The 21218-nt window shown below is 49.4% G+C and overlaps 1 protein-coding gene across 1 annotated transcript; it reads left to right on the forward strand.

Annotated features, from left to right (window-relative positions):
• The first annotated feature begins 5079 nt into the window (after window positions 1-5079).
• On the forward strand, window positions 5080-17358 carry LOC135887788 (L-amino-acid oxidase-like). Its single transcript, XM_065415548.1, has 8 exons — window positions 5080-5110; window positions 8092-8315; window positions 10054-10160; window positions 10782-10983; window positions 12773-12787; window positions 13300-13353; window positions 15463-15593; window positions 16518-17358. The coding sequence occupies exons 1-8, from the start codon at window positions 5098-5100 to the stop codon at window positions 17311-17313; spliced, it is 1542 nt and encodes a 513-aa protein (XP_065271620.1). The 5' UTR covers window positions 5080-5097; the 3' UTR covers window positions 17314-17358.
• The last annotated feature ends 3860 nt before the right edge of the window (window positions 17359-21218 follow it).

The raw sequence follows: 21218 nt of genomic DNA on the forward strand, positions 1-21218 counted from the left end.
GATAACAACACATGTTAGAAAAATCTACCATCTACTCATCTGTCTTAGTGTTCACCATGGCAGCCATCACTATCTCGAATAAAGCTGGTTGGAAAAATTTATTCTTTTCCCCCCGCGAAAATGTTGACATTTTATCAAAAGACTGAAAATCTTTCAGCATCTGTCGACAAAAACTCAACAGACACTGGCTGTGAAAAATTTCAGTTAATCAAATACCCAATTTTCCATCAATTAGCAGTTTGGATGGGAAATTTTTGACTCATTCTACTCTTGATTACGAGATCTTAGATACTGTATTATCGAATTAACATGCTCACTGCTTCTCCAGTGTGGACATCCTGTTCCCTTTATCGATGGATCAACTCCGTGTTTTATCAGTACCAGGAAGAGAAGATGTTAATATCAGCCATTATCAGACTCAGTAGCAGAGAGTAGCTTCTTTTTTAAAGTGAAGTTAAAGTTCTTTAAAGCCAGGCCGCACAGAAACCATGTGGGAGGGGCACCCCAATTCTTTGTGTGCTCCCCGAATTCCACACCATGTCCCCAGGAGTGGAGAACCTCACTGGCTCAGACCAAATCCCTGGGCTTCTCTCCACAGCTTTTGAGGGGGGAGAGATTAGCCCCAGAAATACGCGCTGGGCTCAGACATGGCGCCATTGACTAGATCCGGGCAAGGACAAACCATCAATGGATACAAGAAACCATTCAGGGGCCCCCATGTGGAATCCCCCAGCTCTCCCCCCCAGCCGCAGCACAATGTACTGAGTCCCCAACACTGCTACATGCACAGTACCAACTAATCTAACCTGATTACGAGTCCAAACAGCCCCTCCCTCCTCCTCACCAGCCCCCGGCTTTTAGGGCTAGATCCACAAAGGCACTGAAGTACTGTAATGCTCAGGTTATAACTTTTAGCCCAGTGGCTCGGTGTGACGTTGCACTCTGTATGATTTTATGAAAATATGCTGATGAGTGTGAATATAATGTAACTAAAACATGCTTCATGCAAAAGGTCTCTTGTAAGGTATCATTACAAAGCTTATAATCTACTGAGTGTGGTCATCCTATTTGTATGAATGTACCACTCTTGTATCAGAAACTAGAAATATGAAATATAACTCTGAGGGCCTATTGTAATTATGCAAAGTGTGGGCCATTAATGGTGGTTTGGAATCTTGATGGCTCCCATTAACCAGGACAATTGACTGTGGATGGCTCCGTTTGCTTGTAGGCCTCCCTGTGAGTCAGGCTGGGAGGAATGAAGGTTTGGGGTCTTACAGTGACATGTGAGCATGTCACCTGAACTGGAATCCACCTTTAACCTGGTGCTTTTCCAGTGAGGAGGGGTGAGAACACAGAGGGACAAAGGATTCCCGCCTTATGCAAAAGATATATAAGTGGGTGGAACAGAACAAAGGGGGCGGCCATCATGAGGAATCCCCTAGCTACCACCTGAGCTGGAACAAGAGCTGTACCAGGGGAAAGGATTGTGCCCAGACTAGGAAGGCGTCCAATCTGAGAAAAGAAACTTATTGAAACATCTCTAAGGGTGAGATTTTATCTGTATTCAGTTGTATTACTGTATTAGGTTTAGATTTGTGTGTTTTATTTTATTTTACTTGGTAATTCACTTTGTTCTGTCTGTCATGACTTGGAACCACTTAAATCCTACTTTCTGTATTTAATAAAATCACTTTTTACTTATTAATTAACTCAGAGTATGTATTAATACCTGGGGGAGGGGGGGGCAAACAGCTGTGCATATCTCTCTATCAGTGTTATAGAGGGTAAACAATCTATGAGTTTACTCTGTATAAGCTTTATACAGGGTAAAATGGATTTATTTGGGTTTAGACCCCATTGGGAGTTAAGCATCTGAGTGTCAAAGACAGGAACACTTCTGTTAGCTGCTTTCAGTCAAGCCTACAGCTGTTAGGGGATGTGGTTCAGTCCTGGGTCCGGGTTTGCAGCAGGCCAGCGGGTTTGGCTCAAACCAGGCAGGGCACTGAAGTCCGAAGTTGCCAGGGCAGGAAAGCAGGGGCAGAAGTAGTCTTGGCACATGAGGTGGCAGCTCCCAAAGGGGTTTCTGTGATTCAACCCATCACACTCAGGCACTCAGTGAAGATGTGGGAGACCTGGAGTTCAATGCCCCCTGCCTGATGGGGAAACAGGACTTGAACCTCCCACGTGAGTGCCCAGCCATGGGGCTGGGGGGATCCTGGGGCAGAGCTCTCTCTCTCTCCTATTGAAGCGGTTCCCCTTTGTATGAATAATTAAATAGGCATTAACGTGGGGGGGAGGGGAGTGGAACCTGGATCTCCCACCGTGTCCTGACCACCAGGCCATTGAGTCATTTTCACTCTCTTTCTGGCCCAATTTCCTACCAGCTCTAATGAGAACTGGAATGGAGGTATTGCTGGTAGCTGCATTGCCAAAGTTATGGGGCAATTTCTAGTTGTGCTGGGTGTTGAAATCCATTTTCTAGGCATGAGAAATCCAGCGCATTGTCAACCAACTTCAGCCACATCCTTTAAGGGCCTGGACTGAATTTTCTTAAGAGTTGTCTATAAAGCTGTTCACTAGTTTGAACGTTAGAGACAGTGAAAATGAACTTGCAAAACTTGTTCACTCGTGTGTGTAAGGGTTTGACCCTCCACTCGATGGCACCAGTGTTACGTCAACGTAATTCTTTTGGCTTCACAACCATGCCATGTTCCCTGGCTGTCCAAGAATTCTACAGTCTCTCTGACACCAGCGAAGGGTCATGGTTCTTTGCCAGGGGTGTACAACTGTTCTCCAAGGTCACAATCTTTTTTCTTTCAGTTCATCCATCAGCTGTCACTTCCTACCCAGGAAATCTCCTCTGTCTTCAGGTAGGAAAGGAAACATGATCACAATCACTGGCCCATTGCTCATGTAGAATTGTGCCAAGACATAAAGCACAGACTCTCTTCACTCAGAAACAGCCTTGTTCGCTGCTGAGAGGAGTTTGCTTTGCAGCAGTTTGTATGCCCAGTCTGGCCGGTCAGTAACACCCCTTGCTAACAGGGAGGGAGCAAAGCATCCCAGACATTTCAGCACTTTAAGATGCAGGGAAATCATACCCCATTCAGTGAAGCAACACAGAATCCCCCCAGCTCGGGACCTGGCCCCATTGACTCCAACAGAGCTCTGCTTGTCTGCCTCAGCTAGAGGGCTGGCCCAGTGACTCCAGTGGGGCTAAAACTGATCCACACCAGCTGGGGAATCTGGCCCTGTAGTGTGCAACCTTCAGTACACTGACCATGGGATGGGCTGTGCGCTCCAACTGGGTCTCAGGGAAACCAGAGCCACAGTAATGGGGCTGCTCAAATCACACAAAAAGTAGGATTCTAGGTCACCACAGACCCGTATCGTGTTACACGAACATGATACAGGTCTGTGGTGATCTAGACGCCTCCTTTCGACGTCTCCGACTCAAGGAATATTTCCAGCACACCTCTGAACAGCGCACTCACCCACAGAAACCTTCCTACCAGCACTACAAAAAGAAGGATTCTGCGTGGACTCCTCCCGAAGGTCAAAACAACAGACTGGACGTCTACACAGAGTGTGTCCGCTGACGTGCATGGGCTGAAATTGTGGAAAAGCAGCAACACTTGCCCCATAACCTCAGCTGTGCAGAACACAACGCCATCCACAGCCGCAGAAACAACTCTGAGATTATAATCAAAAAGGCTGACAAAGGAGATGCTGTCATCATCATGAATAGGTCGGATTATGAAGGAGAGGCTGCTTGGCTGCTCTCCAACACCACATTCTACAAGCCACTACCCTCTGATCCCACTGAGGGTTACCAAAAGAAACTACAACATCTGCTCAAGAAACTCCCTGAAAAAGCACAAGAACAAATCTGCACAGACACACCCCTTAGAGCCCCGACCAGGGGTAGTCTATCTGCTACCCACGATCCATAAACCTGGAAATCCTGGACGCCCCATCATCTCAGTCATTGGCACCCTGACAGCAGGGTTGTCTGGCTATGTAGACTCTCTCCTCAGGCCCTACGCTACCAGCACGCCTAGCTAAAAGTCGCAATTATTCAACAAATAAACGTCAAAAACAGACTCCAATGAGAAACAGCAGAACTAGAATTAATCTGCAAACTGGACACTATTGAATTAGGCTTGAATAAAGATTGGGAGTGAATGGGTCATTACACTAACTAAAAGCTATTTCCCCATGTTAATTTTCCCCCTACTGTTACTCACACCTTCTTGTCAACTGTTGGAAATGGGCCGTCCTGATTATCACTACAAAAGTTTTTTTTCCCTCTGCTGATAATAGCCCATCTTAATCGATTGGTCTGGCAACCCCCATTTTTTCATGTTCTCTGTATATATATATCTTCCTACTGTATTTTCCACTACATGCATCTGATGAAGTGAGCTTTAGCCCACAAAAGCTTATGCTCAAATAAATTTGTTAGTCTCTAAGGTGCCACAAGTACTCCTCATTCTTTCTACAAATGAAATAAAATTTCAAATGTTTTGAAACCCAGGAAATACAGATTTCAACTTGTGCCTCCGAAACAAAGCACCCACTGTGGCTAACTATTGAAAGAACCATTGGGCCAGAGAAAGAAAACAAGCCTGAGAATGACTTCGTTGCCGAGTGGTTGAAGCATTGACGTGGGAGACCCAGCATCCAGTCCCTCTGTGCCAATGACTTTTTAAATTATTTTTTTTCCACAGGGGAACAGCTTCAACTGGAGAGAGGATATGGGCTCATGAGGATATGGAGGGAATTTTGGGGTGGTTTCCAGGAAAGAATAGGAGGCTGCCAGATTCAGCAGGGTGTGGAAGAAGATAGATGGGCCAGAGTCTACTAAGACCACAGTTCCTTTGTTCCCAGGTCCTATGTGCCTGGATGGAGCTGACTCAACTCAGAGTAACCTGCAGGCTATGAGCACATAACAGGAGGAGGTCCGATAAGACCATGTGACAGTTTCTCTAGACACAGAGTCAGCAGTTCCTGCTAGGGTATTTATCAGTAGGTCTATATAAAAGGTGGGTGTAAAATAAGAGGGTAACTGGATGACTCCACCCACCATCTGAAATGGACAGGTTCTGTGAGTGAAACTTCTCTTTGAGCTTTTTCAGGGCGATGGAATAGACTGTTCCTTTGGGCACATCTTACTGTAGCAATGGGCTTTCGTGTTTCACATCTTTCTCTCTCTCTTATCATCTTTCTCTGTTTGTCTTTTTCTTCCTCATTTTCAATTGAGCTTCTCCCGGAATCGTCTACTCCTCTTTCAGTGTGAATGTAGGAGGAAACAACCACCAGTGTGGTATTTTCGGTTGCGCTTGGCCGCAGTGACACAGTAAATCAATTGTACTGTGGGACGCAGGTGTAGCCGCTCTGAACTTTCCGCGGCTGTGGGTGAGTGATTAGATTCAGTTAAAATGTGAAGAGAACCAATGATCTGTTCCCCAAATGAAGGGACACCAGTGCTGTAAGTCAGTGCTGGACATAGTTATTTCAATTCACCAGCAAAGCCTTTGAGATTTTAAATACATTTACTCAAAAATCAAAGTACTGATGCTGCTGAAGTTCTTGCAGAAGTTCTTAGGTAACCCTTGAGTTACCATGACAAGGGTGTCCCAACTGCAGGCTGTTTTTCCTCACGGTATATGTTAGATGCCCTGTTTATTTCTTGTCCAATGTCCATTTGGAAATGTGGGTGGAAGAGAAATGACTATTTTATTATTATTATTATTAATAATAATAATAATAATTATTATTATTAATTATACCTTTTCACCTGAAACTGTTGCAGTTAAATTGTACGGTGTATTTCACAGTCCTGTATTAACCTGCATTTAAAGGTCATGACCTATGAAGGAAGATTGAAAATACTGGGTTTGTTTAGTCTGGAGAAGAGAAGACTGAGAGGGGACATAACAGTTTTCAAGTATATAAAAGGCTGTTACAAGGAGGAGGGAGAAAAATTGTTGTTCTTAACTGACAAGAAGCAATGGGCTTAAATTGCAGCAAGGGAGGTTTAGGTTGGACATTAGGAAAAACTTCCTAACTGTCAGGGTGGTTAAGCACTGGAATAAATTGCCTAGGGAGGCTGTGGAATCTCCATCATTGGGGATTTTTAAGAGCAGGTTAGACAAACACCTGTCAAGGATGGTCTAGATAATACTTAGTCCTGCCATGAGTGCAGGGGGCTGGACTAGATGACCTCTCAAGGTCCCTTCCAGTTCTATGAGTCTATGATTCTATGTGCCATGTTTTCTAGCAATATAATACTATGGTTTATTTCAGGCAGCATCTTTTATATAAACCAGGCACCCTCTCATCAGGGGTTTGAAATGCCCTGTCTGCTGGAGGTACTCATGTGGCTCTACAGGGCATATTTACATTCTGTAGCATCTCATCTTTCGTTTAAAATTAAAAAGTAAGTGTCTAGCCATCACAGCTGCAAAGGAACTCTTCTAAATATGACCCACATGTAACCGATATAGTAACATATGCCTGAGTCTGCACAGAGCCTGAGACAACCTCTCCAAGTTAACTGTGAGTTGTGTGAAGAAATATTTCCTTTTGTCTGTTTGAAACCTGCTGCCTATTAATTTCATTTGGTGACCCCTAGTTCTTGTGTTATTAAAAAGAGTATCAGGATTTGTGACAGGATGTAGCCCTGTGTCCACACCCTCCACACTATGGTAATCATTTTTGTACCAAGTATGTTTTGTAAGGTATCAATCGAAAACTCATAATCTGATGATTAATATTGTTCTGATAACATATGTGTGGCAACATTGTCATGCAGTTATAAGATTCCACTGTATGGTGTTATTAACTCATGTCCCAAACTGAGGTTGGCAAACAGCTCTGTCTCAAACAGAGGATTGTGTGCGCTGCTTAATTTGCATTGAAGCAGTCAAGAGAGTCATCAGGCAGGAAAGGGAGATAAAGGAAACTCAAAAGGGTGAGAAAAAAGCAGCAGGGAACATCCTTCCATGTAGACCTTTTGTCTCCTGGTGGGGCTGGACACCATTAGAAACTCAATATAGGGGCTTGGTTAGGTCCAAGAGTGCTGGTGGATGCTCAGGATGGAGTTATAGCCCAGATTAATATCTCCTTTCATCTGCTTTTGCTGAGCAGAGTCACCATTGCTGTGAAATGTGGGACCTCCATGCCTTTGTCACCTTCAGTTTAGACCAGTCAGAAAATGATACTAGCAGAAAATGTGGGTGCTCACTTGGAAGGAGCTTTCCATAATAATCTTGCTTTGAAAGCTGCACTGGCCACCTGTGAACTTCCAGACAGAGTTTCGAGTGTTGATTTGAATTTTAAAGCTGTAAGGGGCTAGGGGACTGGTGGCCTCACGTACCACGTATTTCTTTGTGTGATCCTTCCGTAACTACACTCCACAGGACACAGAGCTCCTTCGTGGTCATGGAGAGGGGGAATCACAGCTTTCCATTTTGAAAAACAAAAAGCTTATCTCGAATTGTGGAAAGCAAAAGCAGAACTGAGGGTTTTTTAATGGCATAAAGCAGAGACTCTGGTTAGGTTCCTCAATTCACCTCATGATGTTAAATCTTGAAGACCTTGTTCAGTCACATTGTCCACGGTAGATGAATTTCTCCTGCACCATTCCCTCGGGTGATGGCTGGCCCCCAAAATCATCACATCCCTGTGGTATGCACAGCTCTAAGTGAATCTGTGGGGCCCAGGGCCCTCAATGGTAGACTGGGTGGTGGCCACGTGTGGTACCAGCCACTGACAGAAGGCAGGATACTGGGCTAGAGGGACCATTGGTCTGACCCAGTATGGCCGTTCTTATATTTTACAGTTTATAAGAATGCATGAACTGTGAGAGGATTTGAGAACTGACTTCCCTTCTCTGGGTTATACGCTGATTGTATTGGATCGTAATAACATTCCTGGTTTGTTGGTATAACCGAGCTCTGCATTTGCGGTTGTTAGCCTCTTCCTAGAGATGAGGAGTAGCATGTCAGTGATGATACTGAGCTGCATGGTCTCAGAGAGTGAGTTTGCTTCAACGTGGGTGTTTTCTTTGCATCTCTGTTCTAGTATTTCTTCAGCTCTTCCTCCTTGTAGCAGCCCTGAGCTCGGAGGGTCTCCAGCGCAAACCGCAGGAGTGGGAAAAATGCTTTATTGACTCTGACTACGAAGAACTGGTGGACATTGCCAAAAATGGGTTGGGAAAAGCGTGTCGTTCAAAGAAGGTGGTGATTGTCGGGGCAGGAATCAGTGGACTCACTGCTGCCAAACTGCTGAAAGAAGCTGGTTGCCAGGTAACGATAATGCCCGAGAGGAGCCCGAGACAGGCCAGGGAGGCAGTGCTCCTCTGAAATAGTCTCATCATTCCTTTTGGATAGCGCCGGGGTGGGCAAACTTTTTGGGCCGAGGGCCACATCTGGGTGGGGAAATTATATGCAGGGCCGGGGCAGGGGGTTGGGGTGCGGGAGGGAGTGCGGGGTGTGGGAGGGGGAGTGGTGTGCAGTAATGGGCTCACGGCAAGGGACTGGGGAGGAGGGGTGCAGGGTGTATGAGGGAGCTCAGGGAAGGGGGTTGGGGTGCAGGAGGGGTGCGGGGTGTGGGAGGGGGAGTGGTGTGCAGTAATGGGCTCACGGCAAGGGACTGGGGAGGAGGGGTGCAGGGTGTATGAGGGAGCTCAGGGAAGGGGGTTGGGGTGCAGGAGGGGTGCGGAGTTCAGGAGGGGGCTCAGGGCAGGAGTGCAGGAGGGGTGTGGACTGCGGGAGGGGGCTCAGGGCAGGGAGTTGGGGTGCAGGAGGGGTGTGCTACCCTTGCCACGCCTCCAGGTACCTCCCCCAAAGCTCCCATTGGCCGCGGTTCCCCGTTCCCGCCCAATGGGAGCTGCGGGGGGCAGTGCCTGGAGGCGAGGGCAATGCACGGAGCCCTCTGCCCCCCCACCAGGGGGCCGTAGGGACGTGGTGCCAGCCGCTTCTGAGAGCAGCGCGGGGCCCGTGGCACCACGGGGGGCAATCCCGCGGGTTGGATCCAAAGCCCTGAGTGGCTGGATCTGGCCTGTGGGCCGTAGTTTGCCCACCCTGTGATAGAGTAAACAATGCTGAAGAACAAAACGATGGGAACTTAAGTAAACTGGATGAATTGCAAAAGAAAGAAAGAAAGAAAGAAAGAAAGAAAGAAAGAAAAATAAATCTATTATTTTGATTTCCAGACAACATGTTCATTGCCTTGAAGTTAAGGTTATTTGTGAAATTATAGCATAGCTGTATGAAAAATAATGCGGCAGCTAAAAAAATTCTAATCACTACCTTTTATGGAAATGGTGATTAGTTAAGTCAATGTTCCAAAAGACCAGTTTGCACATTTCTGACAAAATTCTCTACCTGTGAAAACTGATATTAACGATCCCATATCAACTTTAACATTCACTCTCACTCGTTTGCTTGTTTCTTTGTGTTTTGTTTTGTTTTTCCATAGAAAGAGCGACTGTCTTGGGCCATGGGAAAGACCAAAACCCATTATCCCTATAGATTGCCTAAACATCCTCTACTCCCCCTTCTCAGAGCCACCCAAGAACTACAGCCCCTGAGTCTGGAAAAGTCAACAGACATAGCTTGTGTATTTATAGTTGAAGTGCTTAGTTGATGTTGTTGGTTTAAAACCTCCCTCACTGAAAATCTGGCATTAATAATGAATGGAAAAATCGCTATTACTATGAAAACTTCCATACTGGAATGTGTTCCTTGAGTACCCAGTGCAGGAACACAGCCCGATTCTGGACGCATGCTTGAGAATGTGCTTAACTTTAAGCCTATGCTTAAGTCTTATGAAGTTGAAATTCAAGTTGAGCATATGTGTACCTGCTTTCCTGAATCAAGGCCTGTTTGCTTACATAGCATCTGAAATTACTTTGATAAAACATTAATGTTCTTCCTTTGATCTCCATTTACAAAAGAAAGGATGCGGGAGAAATCAAGCCCTACCTACAGCTACTAGGTACCAGCAAGGGATTGAAAATCATGCCTTGCGCTTTGCCCCTAGGTCGAGATTCTGGAAGCCAGTAACCGCGTGGGAGGACGTATCTTGACCTATCGAGAAGAAGATTGGTACGCGGAGCTGGGAGCCATGCGTTTGCCAAGAAACCATAGGTAATACACAGTTCGCCCTCCTCACCTGCCAACCTCGTTCAGAACCGTGGAAGTCCCGTTTTAAAGACTTTTATGATAATTCCAAGAAAAAAAAATCGTTGAAGGCTTAAATTTGAGTAGGTTAAAATCTCCCCTTGCTTCCTTATGTGGACGAATTGCATTGCATCAAATAGTCAGTCTGTGTGCATGGACTGAAATCTCTATGGAGCTGTATCTCTTCCTGCATAGATGGGATTGGACTGGGTGGGCGGAAATGCAGAGTGGGAGGATGACAATCTACTCCACCAGCCAAAATGCCAAATGGCATTTTTTCAAAAGTAAATTGTTTAGTGCATTTGTTTGTTTCAATTTTAGCAAAATGTTTCATGACACATTTAACCAACATTTTTATTATGAACATATTAATAATTGTTATTGAAATAGTTATCCACATTTTTCATCTACTGCAAAACAGGGTTGAATGTGGATTTGGTAAAATATGGATTTGGGGTCATATGACACACAAATAATGTCATTAACCTAGGTAGGATTGGGCCATTCATGCTCGGGACCATATATGAGCATGTAACATTCTTTCTCATTTGGGAATTTTTTTCTTTTTATTCCTTCTCTTTTCTTTAGGATTGTGCGTGAATTTATTACCAAATTCAGACTTAAACTGAACCCATTCTATAATACTAATGACAATGCCTGGTATTTGACTAACAACGTCAGGGCAAAATCTGGAGATGTTGACCGAAACCCTGATATCTTGCAATACCCTCTGCTTCCCGCAGAGAGGGGGAAATCTGCCAGTGAACTTTATGACCAGACACTGGATAAGGTATGTGTGTTGTGGAATGGACTCATGTACTGTAGATAGGTCTTCACTTCAAAGTTAGATTTTGGTCCTAAACCCCTTCTCATCCACACACAAAACCATCTCGCTCAACTTAAGTGGTCCTTTCAACCCAGGCTAGCTGGCATGGCTTGAGGGCACAGGCACCAGCTTCCTCCTTTCCCTAGGCGTGCTCAAACCCAGCTCAACCCCTTCCCCCAAGGTCCCACCCCTGCTCCATCACAGGCTCCACCCCCAGCCCACCTCTTCCTGCCCCCACTCTGTCCCCACCCCACCTCTTCTGCACCTCTTCCCACCCAGTTCCGGCCCCTCTCCCAAGCAAGCCCTGTCCCCACTTATCCCCCTCCCCTAGCGCCTCCTGCACGCTGTGGAACAGCTGACCACAGCAGGCTGGAGGCACTGGGAGGGAGGGGGAGGAGACGATCAGCTGGACCCACCAGCGGGCCGGAGGTGCTGCGGTGTAGGGGGTGGCAGTTGACTGCTGGTGGGTGCTAAGCACCCGTTAATTTTTTTCCGTGGGTGCCCCAGCTCTGGAGCATCCACGGAGTCGGTGTCTGTGGCTGAAGGTATGAGTTAGAGCTAAAGGGCTGTGTAGGGGCTGTGTAGGCAACTCAGTGTGTGCAGAGAAGATGCAAGCTAAACCCCTTGAGTTCTGATAGTCCTCCAACGCCTTCCCACAATCCCCACCCCCGGGTGCCCAGACATACAAACAAGTTCTGGGAAGGAATCATAGAGTGGCTCAACTTACTATGGCACAGAGAACCATGGAAAATGGCCCCCGAAGCCCTAGCAATATACACATGGGGGAATGCGTCACCGGAGAGGGCGCGGTATCTCAGCTGAGAGGAACGGACCCCTGTTCAAATCCCCACTGCTGGGCAGATAGAGGGAAGACCTGCACCAGAGGTTTCTCCCATGCTCGGTGAGTACCCAACCCCTGGGGAAAGCTCTGATGCTGGCGCTGTTGATTTCAAGACACGCCTTAAACTCCTGACTCCAGGAGAGGCTTCACAGCTGAGATCCCCAAGCAGAGGCAGGCGTTGAACTCCCTGGGAGGGGGAGGGATTAGGACACACCCCTCTCTTTGGCATCTCCCGTTGGTCAGTTTACCTGGCTCAGCCTGCTGCCTTTGTGGATCCCATGCTTAGGTGCCGAACGTTTCTTCCTCCCTTCATTGCGTAGGGAGCCTGAGAATGTGACTCTGAATCCCGGTGATTTTCTAGGCACCTAAAAGTGAGGTGTCGAGAACGGAGCGCTGCAATGTCTATATCCATTTGTGAATCTAGCCTCCTGTGATATTTCCAAAAGATCAATGGGATTAAAGACACCTGGGTGCTTTCGAAAATGCCAGTAGATGCCTATCTGCCTATTTAAACAACTAAATACATTGGAAAATCGGGTTCTCTTTTTCCCTTTAGGCTCTGTCTACAGGATGGATCTTACAGCCGCAGAGCTGTGCCGCTGTGAGGTCTCCTGCGTAGCTGCTCTACAGCGGCAGGAGAGAGCTCTCAGAATGAAACCACCCCCAATGAGCTCTCCCGCCGACATGGCGCTGTCCCCACCAGTGCTTTTGGTGGTGAAACTTTTATCGGTCAGGACGGGTGTTTTTTCACACCACTGACGGACAAAAGTTTGACCAACAAAAGTGCTACTGTAGACATTGCCTTAAACTATTTATTTTATTGTTCAAAAAGTCTGAACGAAAGCGGTTGAGTGAGCTGGAGAACTGCAGGAAAGGAAAACAAAACTTACCCCTCCTTATCCCCATTCACAGGCCCCGACTCAGTGGGTGCTCCAGGGGAGCACAGCACCAGCAGCCAGCTCCCCCCTTCCCCCCAGTGCCTCCTGCCCACCGGCGGCCCCGTTGATCAACTCCCCCCCTCCTTACCAGCCCCTCCCACCTGCCTTGAGCAGTTATTCTGCGGCATGCAGGAGGCTCCTGGAGGGAGGGGGAGGAGTGGCGATGGGGCACACTCAGGGGAGGGGGCGGAAAGAGGTGGGGCAGGGGTGGGAAGAGGTGGGGCAGTGGCAGGGGCTTGGTGGAAGGGGTGGAGTGGGGGCGAGGCCTGGGGCGGGGGGCGAGTACCCCCCAGCTAAAGGAGAAGTCCGTGCCTATGTCCCCATTAAAAAGATCTTGTTAACAGCTCTTTCACCTGAGCAGTCATGTCATGTCCTGCCTCCTTGGGCACATGCACTAGGATACCAGCCGTAAGTACGTGATCGCAAACAGGGAAATAACCAATCGGCAAAGGTAGAGCTGCGACTGTGACACTAGCGACTGTTTTCTTCGTTGCTCCCCAGGTGACAACAGACTGCAGAGCTTTGAAAGAGAAATACGACTCATTTTCCACCAAGGTAATTGAAGATGCCATGCCAGTATCTTGTGCCTGATTTCCTACAGCTTTCCTCCCACCAGCGAATGCAACTCCTTGTGGGACAGATTGTGCCATGTTCACACAGTCCATGGCAGGCGGTATTACATCTGAATCCTCCTACGCCTCCTGGCTACGTGGAGGAAACACGCTTGCCTCATGGGGCCGTGCATACTTTCCCCTGTGGTCCTCCAGGTTCTGCTTTGTGGAAGGGGGAGGGCAGGGCCACGGATCCACATCTTCTTTGCCTCTCCCTACCCAAGACATCGGGCTGTAGAAAGCCAACGGTCTCTGTGCTCCCATCTGCCCTGTCAAGTATCCGAGGGGTAGCCGTGTTAGTCTGGATCTGTAAAAAGCAACAGAGAGTCCTGTGGCACCTTTAAGACTAACAGATGTATTGGAGCATAAGCTTTCGTGGGTGAATGCCCACTTCGTCGGATGCATCCATGGTTATTTCAATGTGATACCCTTCCTCTGTGTGCCTGCCCACCAGGGTGACCAGACAGCAAATGTGAAAAATTGGGATGGGGGCGGGGGGTAATAGGAGCCTATATAAGAAAAAGACCCAAAAATCGGGACTGTCCCTATAAAATTGGGACATCTGGTCACCATACTGCCCACCAAGCTCCCTCCTCTGGGCTGTGCCAGTCGTAGCTTTGCCTTGCAGGCAGTTAACAGTACGTGAACCCCAATTCCCGAGACTCATTCCCCTGGGATATCCAGTCCCTGCCGCTGGCTACTCAGAAATCCCAGCTCCTCTGCAGTGTACCTCAGTTTTATTTTAAACCACCACTCCTGTAAACCACAAAGCCCTGGGGAGCACTTAGAACGGAAGAAGGTTTGTTTGAGAAAGAAGAAGTATTTAACTAGAATCGAGAGAAAGTGATAGAAGCAAATGGCTAGAACATAAAAGCATAAAGCACAAAGCTGGGTGTCCTTTCCAATATACTCAAGTCGGCTTCCCCTGCAGAACTCAGGCTGTTGCAAAGTTGGCTGGATTCACCAGAACCAGCATCAAAATGTTCATGAAAGGCCCCTGCTCCTTAAGGCAGTGGCCCCCAAACTTTTGATGTCATGCTCCCCCTTACCCATAATGTCATCTGTCTGCACCGCCCGCCCCCCCCGGCCAGGAGCCAGGGCGGGGAGCAGGACCAGGGGCTGAGAACTGGGGATCAGGGCAAGGAGCGGAGCCACTGGCAGACCTGGGACCATGGTTGGGAGCTGAGCTGCAGCCGGGAGCCGGGCTGCGGTCAGTGGCTGAGGCCAGGGCCAGGCCATGGTTGGGGGCCGGAAGCCGGAAGCCGAAGCCAGGGCCTCAGCTGGGGTTGGGGCTGGGCTGGAGCAGAGATGGGGCAGAGTGGGGCTGGGTGGTGCTCCTTCCCTGGCCCCAATGGGGGCTGGGCAGGGCCCCATCAAGCCCCCCGAATGTTCCTCCTTGCCCTGCTAGGGGGGGCCTGCCCCACAGTTTGGGGACCACTGCCTTACGGGGTTTTCTCAGCGAATGAATCCAGAATGCCTTCCCTGACACTCTATTTATACTGAAACAGGCTTTTGCCTTGATTCATAGCCAGGGCGATCTCCTGCCTGTTATAATGGTCTTTTTTGCTAATTTGTTCTGGGATGTGGCCAGGGTAGGGAAAAGAACCTTGCATTACGTCCTGGCTGACTGGGGGAGGGGAACAGTCTGGTTTGAATGAGTTGTCACCTAGACACAGTATCCCTGGTGACTAATTTTTACCCCAAGTCCACCAAGCATACGTTCAGTATAAATACTTTACTCCTTAAATATTACCCATACATACATCTCACCACGATTATTAATCTTGACAAGTTGTGAGCTGTCTGCAGATACTTCATAGATAAATAGCTTGTAAGCTGTGTTCAGTGTAGTCAGTTTGTCAGGTCTGAGCTGAGAGACGTTTGCAAAGACCAGGGGACTGTTTGCCAAGGGGTCTCTGTGTCTCTATGGGTGTGACCTTTGGCTAACCATTACGGGTAACAAATAATTCCTATGTTCATCTCTCCAGCTGTCATGTTTCAATGTGGGTATGATATGCATGCACTTGCTGCCCTTCCTCTCTTCCCCAACCAGGAATATTTGATTAAAGAAGGAAAATTAAGTAGAGGAGCCATTGACATGCTTGGCGACGTGCTGAATTTAGATAGTAGTTTCCACCTGTCTTTTCTGTACTCTGTCATGGACGATATTACATTCAAAGACAGGTAAGAAGAAGAGTATCTTTAATTACTTGCTTTATATGGAGAAGAACATGTATCTATGATAGGATCTGTCTATCTAGCCATCCATCTTCTGATACAATGAGGTTGATAAACAGACAGATGGATCTCGTCCATCTTTCAGTGCGGCCAGTTACCTTCTTTCAAGTAGGCACCGATGGTCTGAACTGTCACAGGGGGCAGGTGTTCATTACTATATTTCTCTAGCCATACAAGGCAGGGGACACTTTCACAAGGGATGAGATGAACATTACTGAAAGTGTCTATCTCTGGCTTCTAAGGGGGAGAGTTCCTGTGGAATTCAGTAATTAACTTCTGACTGAGAGTTGACGGGGAGGGATAGCTCAGTGGTTTGAGCATTGACCTGCTAAACCCAAGATTGTGAGTTCAATCCTTGAGGGGGCCATTTAGGAACTGGGGAAAAAAATCTGTCTGGGGATTAGTCCTCCTCTGAGCAGGGGGTTGGACTAGATGATCTCTTGAGGTCTCTTCCAACCCTGATATTCTAAGAGTACCTGGAATAGTGATATTAGAGCATCACTCTGTTATACCAAGGGAACCCTTTGGTCAAATGACCCCCAATGAAGATTACTAATCCTACCCTGTCCCCAGAAGACACACCTAATTCTAAGGCAATCTTAGTAATTGTGCAGAATTCAGATCACGTAGAAGAGTGAAACTTTAACCAGAAAGCTGGTCTTAACTTTAACTACCGCAGACCTGGCACTTGCCTGTAATAAAAGGAGCCGGAATTGAAGTAGTCACTGGGGGAGGAGGGATTATATCTTCAGCTAAGCAGCTCCTTACAGAGCCGCTTATTATTTTTGTGATATTCACTCAGAGAACTATTGACAGAAGCTGTCATTCTTCTACCGTCATCTCCTCCCCACCCCGCTGCCTTTCTTTCAGATTTGATGAGATCACGGGGGGATTCGATCAGCTCCCAGAGGCCTTCTACAAGTCTATGCATAGGGATATTCTATTTCAGTCCACAGTGGCGAAGATACTACACGACAATGAAAAAGTGAGAGTGTTTTATCACAGGCCACTCACACGGCTCCTCTCCTCAGTGACGGCCGACTACGTCCTTGTCGCAACCACAGCAAAAGCCGTACGGCTCATTAAATTTTCTCCACCTCTTTCCTCCAACAAGACCCATGCCCTGCGCTCCCTCCGCTACTCACAGGCTGTGAAGATTTTTTTGGCCTGCAGGGAAAAGTTTTGGGAGAAGGATGGAATCTATAATGGGAGGTCAATCACTGATCGCCCATCCAGATTCATCTACTACCCCGGCCACAACTTCTCCAGTGGAGTGGGGGTGATCCTGGCTTCCTACACTTGGAATGATGATGCTGAATTCTTCGTTCCCCTTAGTGATGAAAAGTGCATCGATCTGGTACAGGAGGACCTGGCAGAAATCCACCAACTGCCCAAGACTTATATCCGGAATGTCTGTGATAAACATGTGATCAAGAAATGGGCCCTGGACAAATATGCGATGGGAGCATATGTTTCATTAACCCCGTATCAGTTAGTCGACTACTCCAAAGCTTTGTTTCAGAACGAAGGGAGGGTCTATTTCGCAGGAGAATACACCGCTCACCCTCACGCCTGGATCGAGACGGCTATGAAAGCTGCCATGAGAGCAGCCAGGAGCATCCATGGCGCTGTCAGTGCATCACCCAGTGGCAACAGAAAGAACTGAAGGAAAATGAACTGTAATGGATTTATGAGTGTTTGGTGGAGGTACAAACCCACGGGGATTCTGACAGGGGAATTAAAAATTGTGCCACTGATCATTGAGAGTCCTTATTGTTGTGGATGTGCTGGTGGTAGCGCCTCGCATAGGCGCTGACTCCGTGGGTGCTTCGGGGCTGGAGCACCCATGGGGAAAAATTGGTGGGTGCTGAGCACCCACCGGCAGCTCCCCGTGGCCCCACCCCACCCCAGCTCACCTTCGCCTCCTCCCCTGAGCATGCTGCCACATCCTGCTTCTCCCCGCTCCCTTCCAGGCTTGCACCACCAAACAGCTGATTGGCGCAAGCCTGGGAGGGAGGGGGGACGAGGAGGAATGTGGCGTGCTTGGGGAAGAGGCGGGGCCAGGGCAGGGATTTGGTGAGGGATCCAATGGGGCAGGGAGGGGGCGGAGTCGTGGCGGGGCTGGGGGGGCAGGGCCAGGGAGGGGATTTGGGAAGGGATCCAAGGGGGCAGGGAGTCAGGGCAGGGCCGGGGCGGAGGGGTGCGAGCACCCACCAGCACCAACAAAAGTTGGTGCCTCGGTGTCCCGCTGTGTGTCACTTCAAAAAACCCAGAACAAAAAAGAGCGTGTGCCTGCCTATGAGGGGGTGTACAAACCGCACACTGGGCAACAAGGAGCTCAGGGATTATTTTGGGCTCAGCCAGCCCCACCCCACCCCACCTACAGCAAATGCTCCATCTGCTGGAGGCATTCAAAGGCAGGGAATTAGCTCACTTGGGTGGCAGAGCTGGAGGTGAGCAGACCTGCAGCCCACAGCTCCAGCAGCACAGAGCAGAGGGAAGCCCAAGACTCTGACACAGCTGCCCACGCTGAGGCAGCTTGGGACAGTCCCATCGAAAGGACAACGTCTGCCTCATCCAGGTCACAGTCACTTTGCTCGGCCTTCTGGTTTCTCCACTGCTTTTCTGCAGATCCAGTGTCCCTTCCTGGAGCAGCTTGAACTGGCAATATCCTTGTGGTTCAGAAAAGCACATGGTCCTTCTCCCGCTATTGTAAACCTGCAACAGCAACAAATAATAATAAAAACCCTTCACAGCTGTTAGAACAGCTTCAAGTAGCGGTGAACTTCCAGCCCCACGCAATTCACCCCAGGTCACACGGCAAATCTATGGGAGAGCCAGGCACTGAGCCCCGATTTCCCAAGTCAACCCCGGGCCTTACCCACAAGGCCAGTGTCCTGTTTTAAATGTGAGCTGCAACATTTACTGAGTTAACAGAAGCATAAGGGACCCACCAGTTGTTGAATTTGGTGCCGTTGGTCCACATCCAGGGTTGGTCCGGTTCCCTCCGGAGGCCGATCCAATGGTCAAGGCATCCTTTATAGTGCATCAATGGGCAGAAAACCCAACGCCCCTTCCCTGAGGCCCCGCCCCTTCCCTGAGGCCCCACCCCACTTACTCCATCCCCTTCCCTATCTGGCCGCCATAGCATTTCACAACCCTGATGTGGCCCTCGGGCCAAAAAGTTTTCCCACCCCTGCACTAGAGACTAGAGATTTTCCCCCCTGCTATGCCAATGATGAGAGTGACTAAAACAGACTGAGGCTTGCCCCAGAAGTAAAGGGGTTAGACCAGGGGTGGGCAAACTTTTTGGCTCGAGGGCCACATCAGGGATGTAAAACTGTATGAAGGGCCGGGTAGGTACGGATGTGCTTCCCCAAACAGCCTGGCCCTGCCCCCTATTTGCCCCCTCCCAGTTCCTACCCCCTGACTGCCCCCCTCCGGACCCCCAACCCATCCAACCCCCCCTGCTCCTTGTCCCCTGACCACCTCCTCCCGGGACCAGCCCCCGGACCCTGCCCCCTATCATAGAATATCAGGGTTGGAAGGGACCTCAGGAAGTCATCTAGTCCAACCCCCTGCTCAAAGCAGGACCAATCCCCAGACAGATTTTTACCCCAGTTCCCTAAATGGCCCCCTCAAGGATTGAACTCACAACACTGGGTTTAGCAGGCCAATGCTCAAACCACTGAGCTATCCAACCCTTCCTCCCCATCCCTTGACAGCCCTGACCCCTATCCACACCCTCACCCCCTGACAGCCCCCTAGGACCACACCCCTATCCAACCCCCCCCACACACACTCCCCGTCCCCTGACCACCCCCCACCCCGAACCTCCACCCCATCCAACTACTCCCTGTCCCGTGACTGCCCCCTGGGACCCCACTCCCTATCCAACTGCCCCCACCTCCCTGTCCTCTGGCTGCCCCCAGGACCCCGTTCCCCTTATCCAACCCCCCCACTCCCTGCCCCCTTACCATGCCTCTCAGAGCGGCAGGACTGACTTATTGGAAAGCCTGGGAGGTGGGCGGGCGCAAGCCGCACAGCCCGGCAGGAGCAGCGGGTCAGAGCACTCCCCACGAGGCTGTGGGGGAGGGGGAACAGCAGGGGAGGGGCCAGGAGCTCGCCTCCCTGGCCAGGAGCTCAGGGGCCAGGCAGGACAGTCCCGCAGTCCGGATGTGGCCTGCAGGCCGTAGTTTGCCCACCTCTGCTCTATTGGCCTCTCCGGATGTGGAGGCAACAGACCAGATTTCTTAACTCAGTCGCTCCCCCCCCCCCCCCAGCAGGGGTTCACCTCCCTCAGACTTCTGGGGCCCAAAGGGGCTGCTCCCTGGGCAGGGCTCTCCCTGCCCCTCTCCTCTGTACCTGGGGGGTTCCCTCCTGGTACCCGACAGCATCTCTACTGCTCTCCAGCAGCACATCCTCCTCCCGCCACTCGTGGCATGCCCTAGACTGACTAAAGGGGAGGCTTTTAACCAGGTGCAGCCGGTCCTTGAGTGGCTCCAGGTGTCCCAATCAAACCTCCACTGGTTCTAGCAGGTTCTAGATTGCCTCCAGGTGTCTTAATTAACCTGGGGTAAACCTTGTTTGGTTACCAGGGAAACAGGGACTTGTTTAACCTGGGGCTAATATACCTGCTTTTTTGCTGCTTTCTTGTAGCCATCTGCCCTGACCTCTAATTTTCCAATTCTAAATATATTTACAAACTTATTTCCTGCTTAAACAAAGGTTTAATGTGCACACACCCTGCCTACTCCAGGGATATGAACAGTGAGGGCTCCTCCTGGTGGTGAATCTGTTCATTGCCCTGACATGATCATATGCAAATTTCTACAGAGAAAATTACAGAAGGGAAAAAATCCGACATGTCCATGCAGACGTTCCCCTGAGTGCAGGGTTAGCCCACGTATATCTCATTCTGCGTGGATCTAGCCTGGGCCTTCTGCCAGCAAACACTTAAGCAGCGCAGTGGCCTAAGTGTACACCTGTGAGCAGACCCCGTGACTGCAATGGGATGAATCATGTGCATAAAGGTACACAAGGGCCGGGGGCAGGGCCATAGCTTTCAATGTCCCGAGTGCTGGGTCTCTCCAGACTTGCTGTGGGAGCTCCCTGCCTGGCTCCATGTCATGGGCAGGTTTTTCCCCACTAATATTTACCATAGTTCCTTCCCTGCCTTATTCCAGCCCAGCTCCTCCTGACTGCCCCGCACAATAATTACAGCCCAGGGTTTTTGGAGCTACTGGTGATTTTGGCCCCCACGGTTTTTGGGTCCCGGCTGAAGGTGCTTTGACAGGGGCTGGTTTACAGAGGGTGGGTTCACGGGGTTTTTCTGACAATCAGGCCCCTTTAAGGCAGCGCAAATTGGGCTCCCCATATCCCCGATCCCTTTGGAAATTCTCAGCCCCAGTTCCTGCCAGGTCAGATTCCTAACGGCCCTCGCTGCTACAGTCCAGCGCAGGGATGTTACAACCAGCAAACAGTGCCCCGGCTCAGGCCTCTCAAGATAATGGGATGGAGCCATTCAGCATCCTAGGAACAGACAGCTCAGAAAGTGAAGCCACATGTGGT

This window comes from Emys orbicularis, chromosome 13 (genome assembly GCF_028017835.1).
Source record: "Emys orbicularis isolate rEmyOrb1 chromosome 13, rEmyOrb1.hap1, whole genome shotgun sequence".
Classification (NCBI taxonomy): Eukaryota; Metazoa; Chordata; order Testudines; family Emydidae; genus Emys; species Emys orbicularis.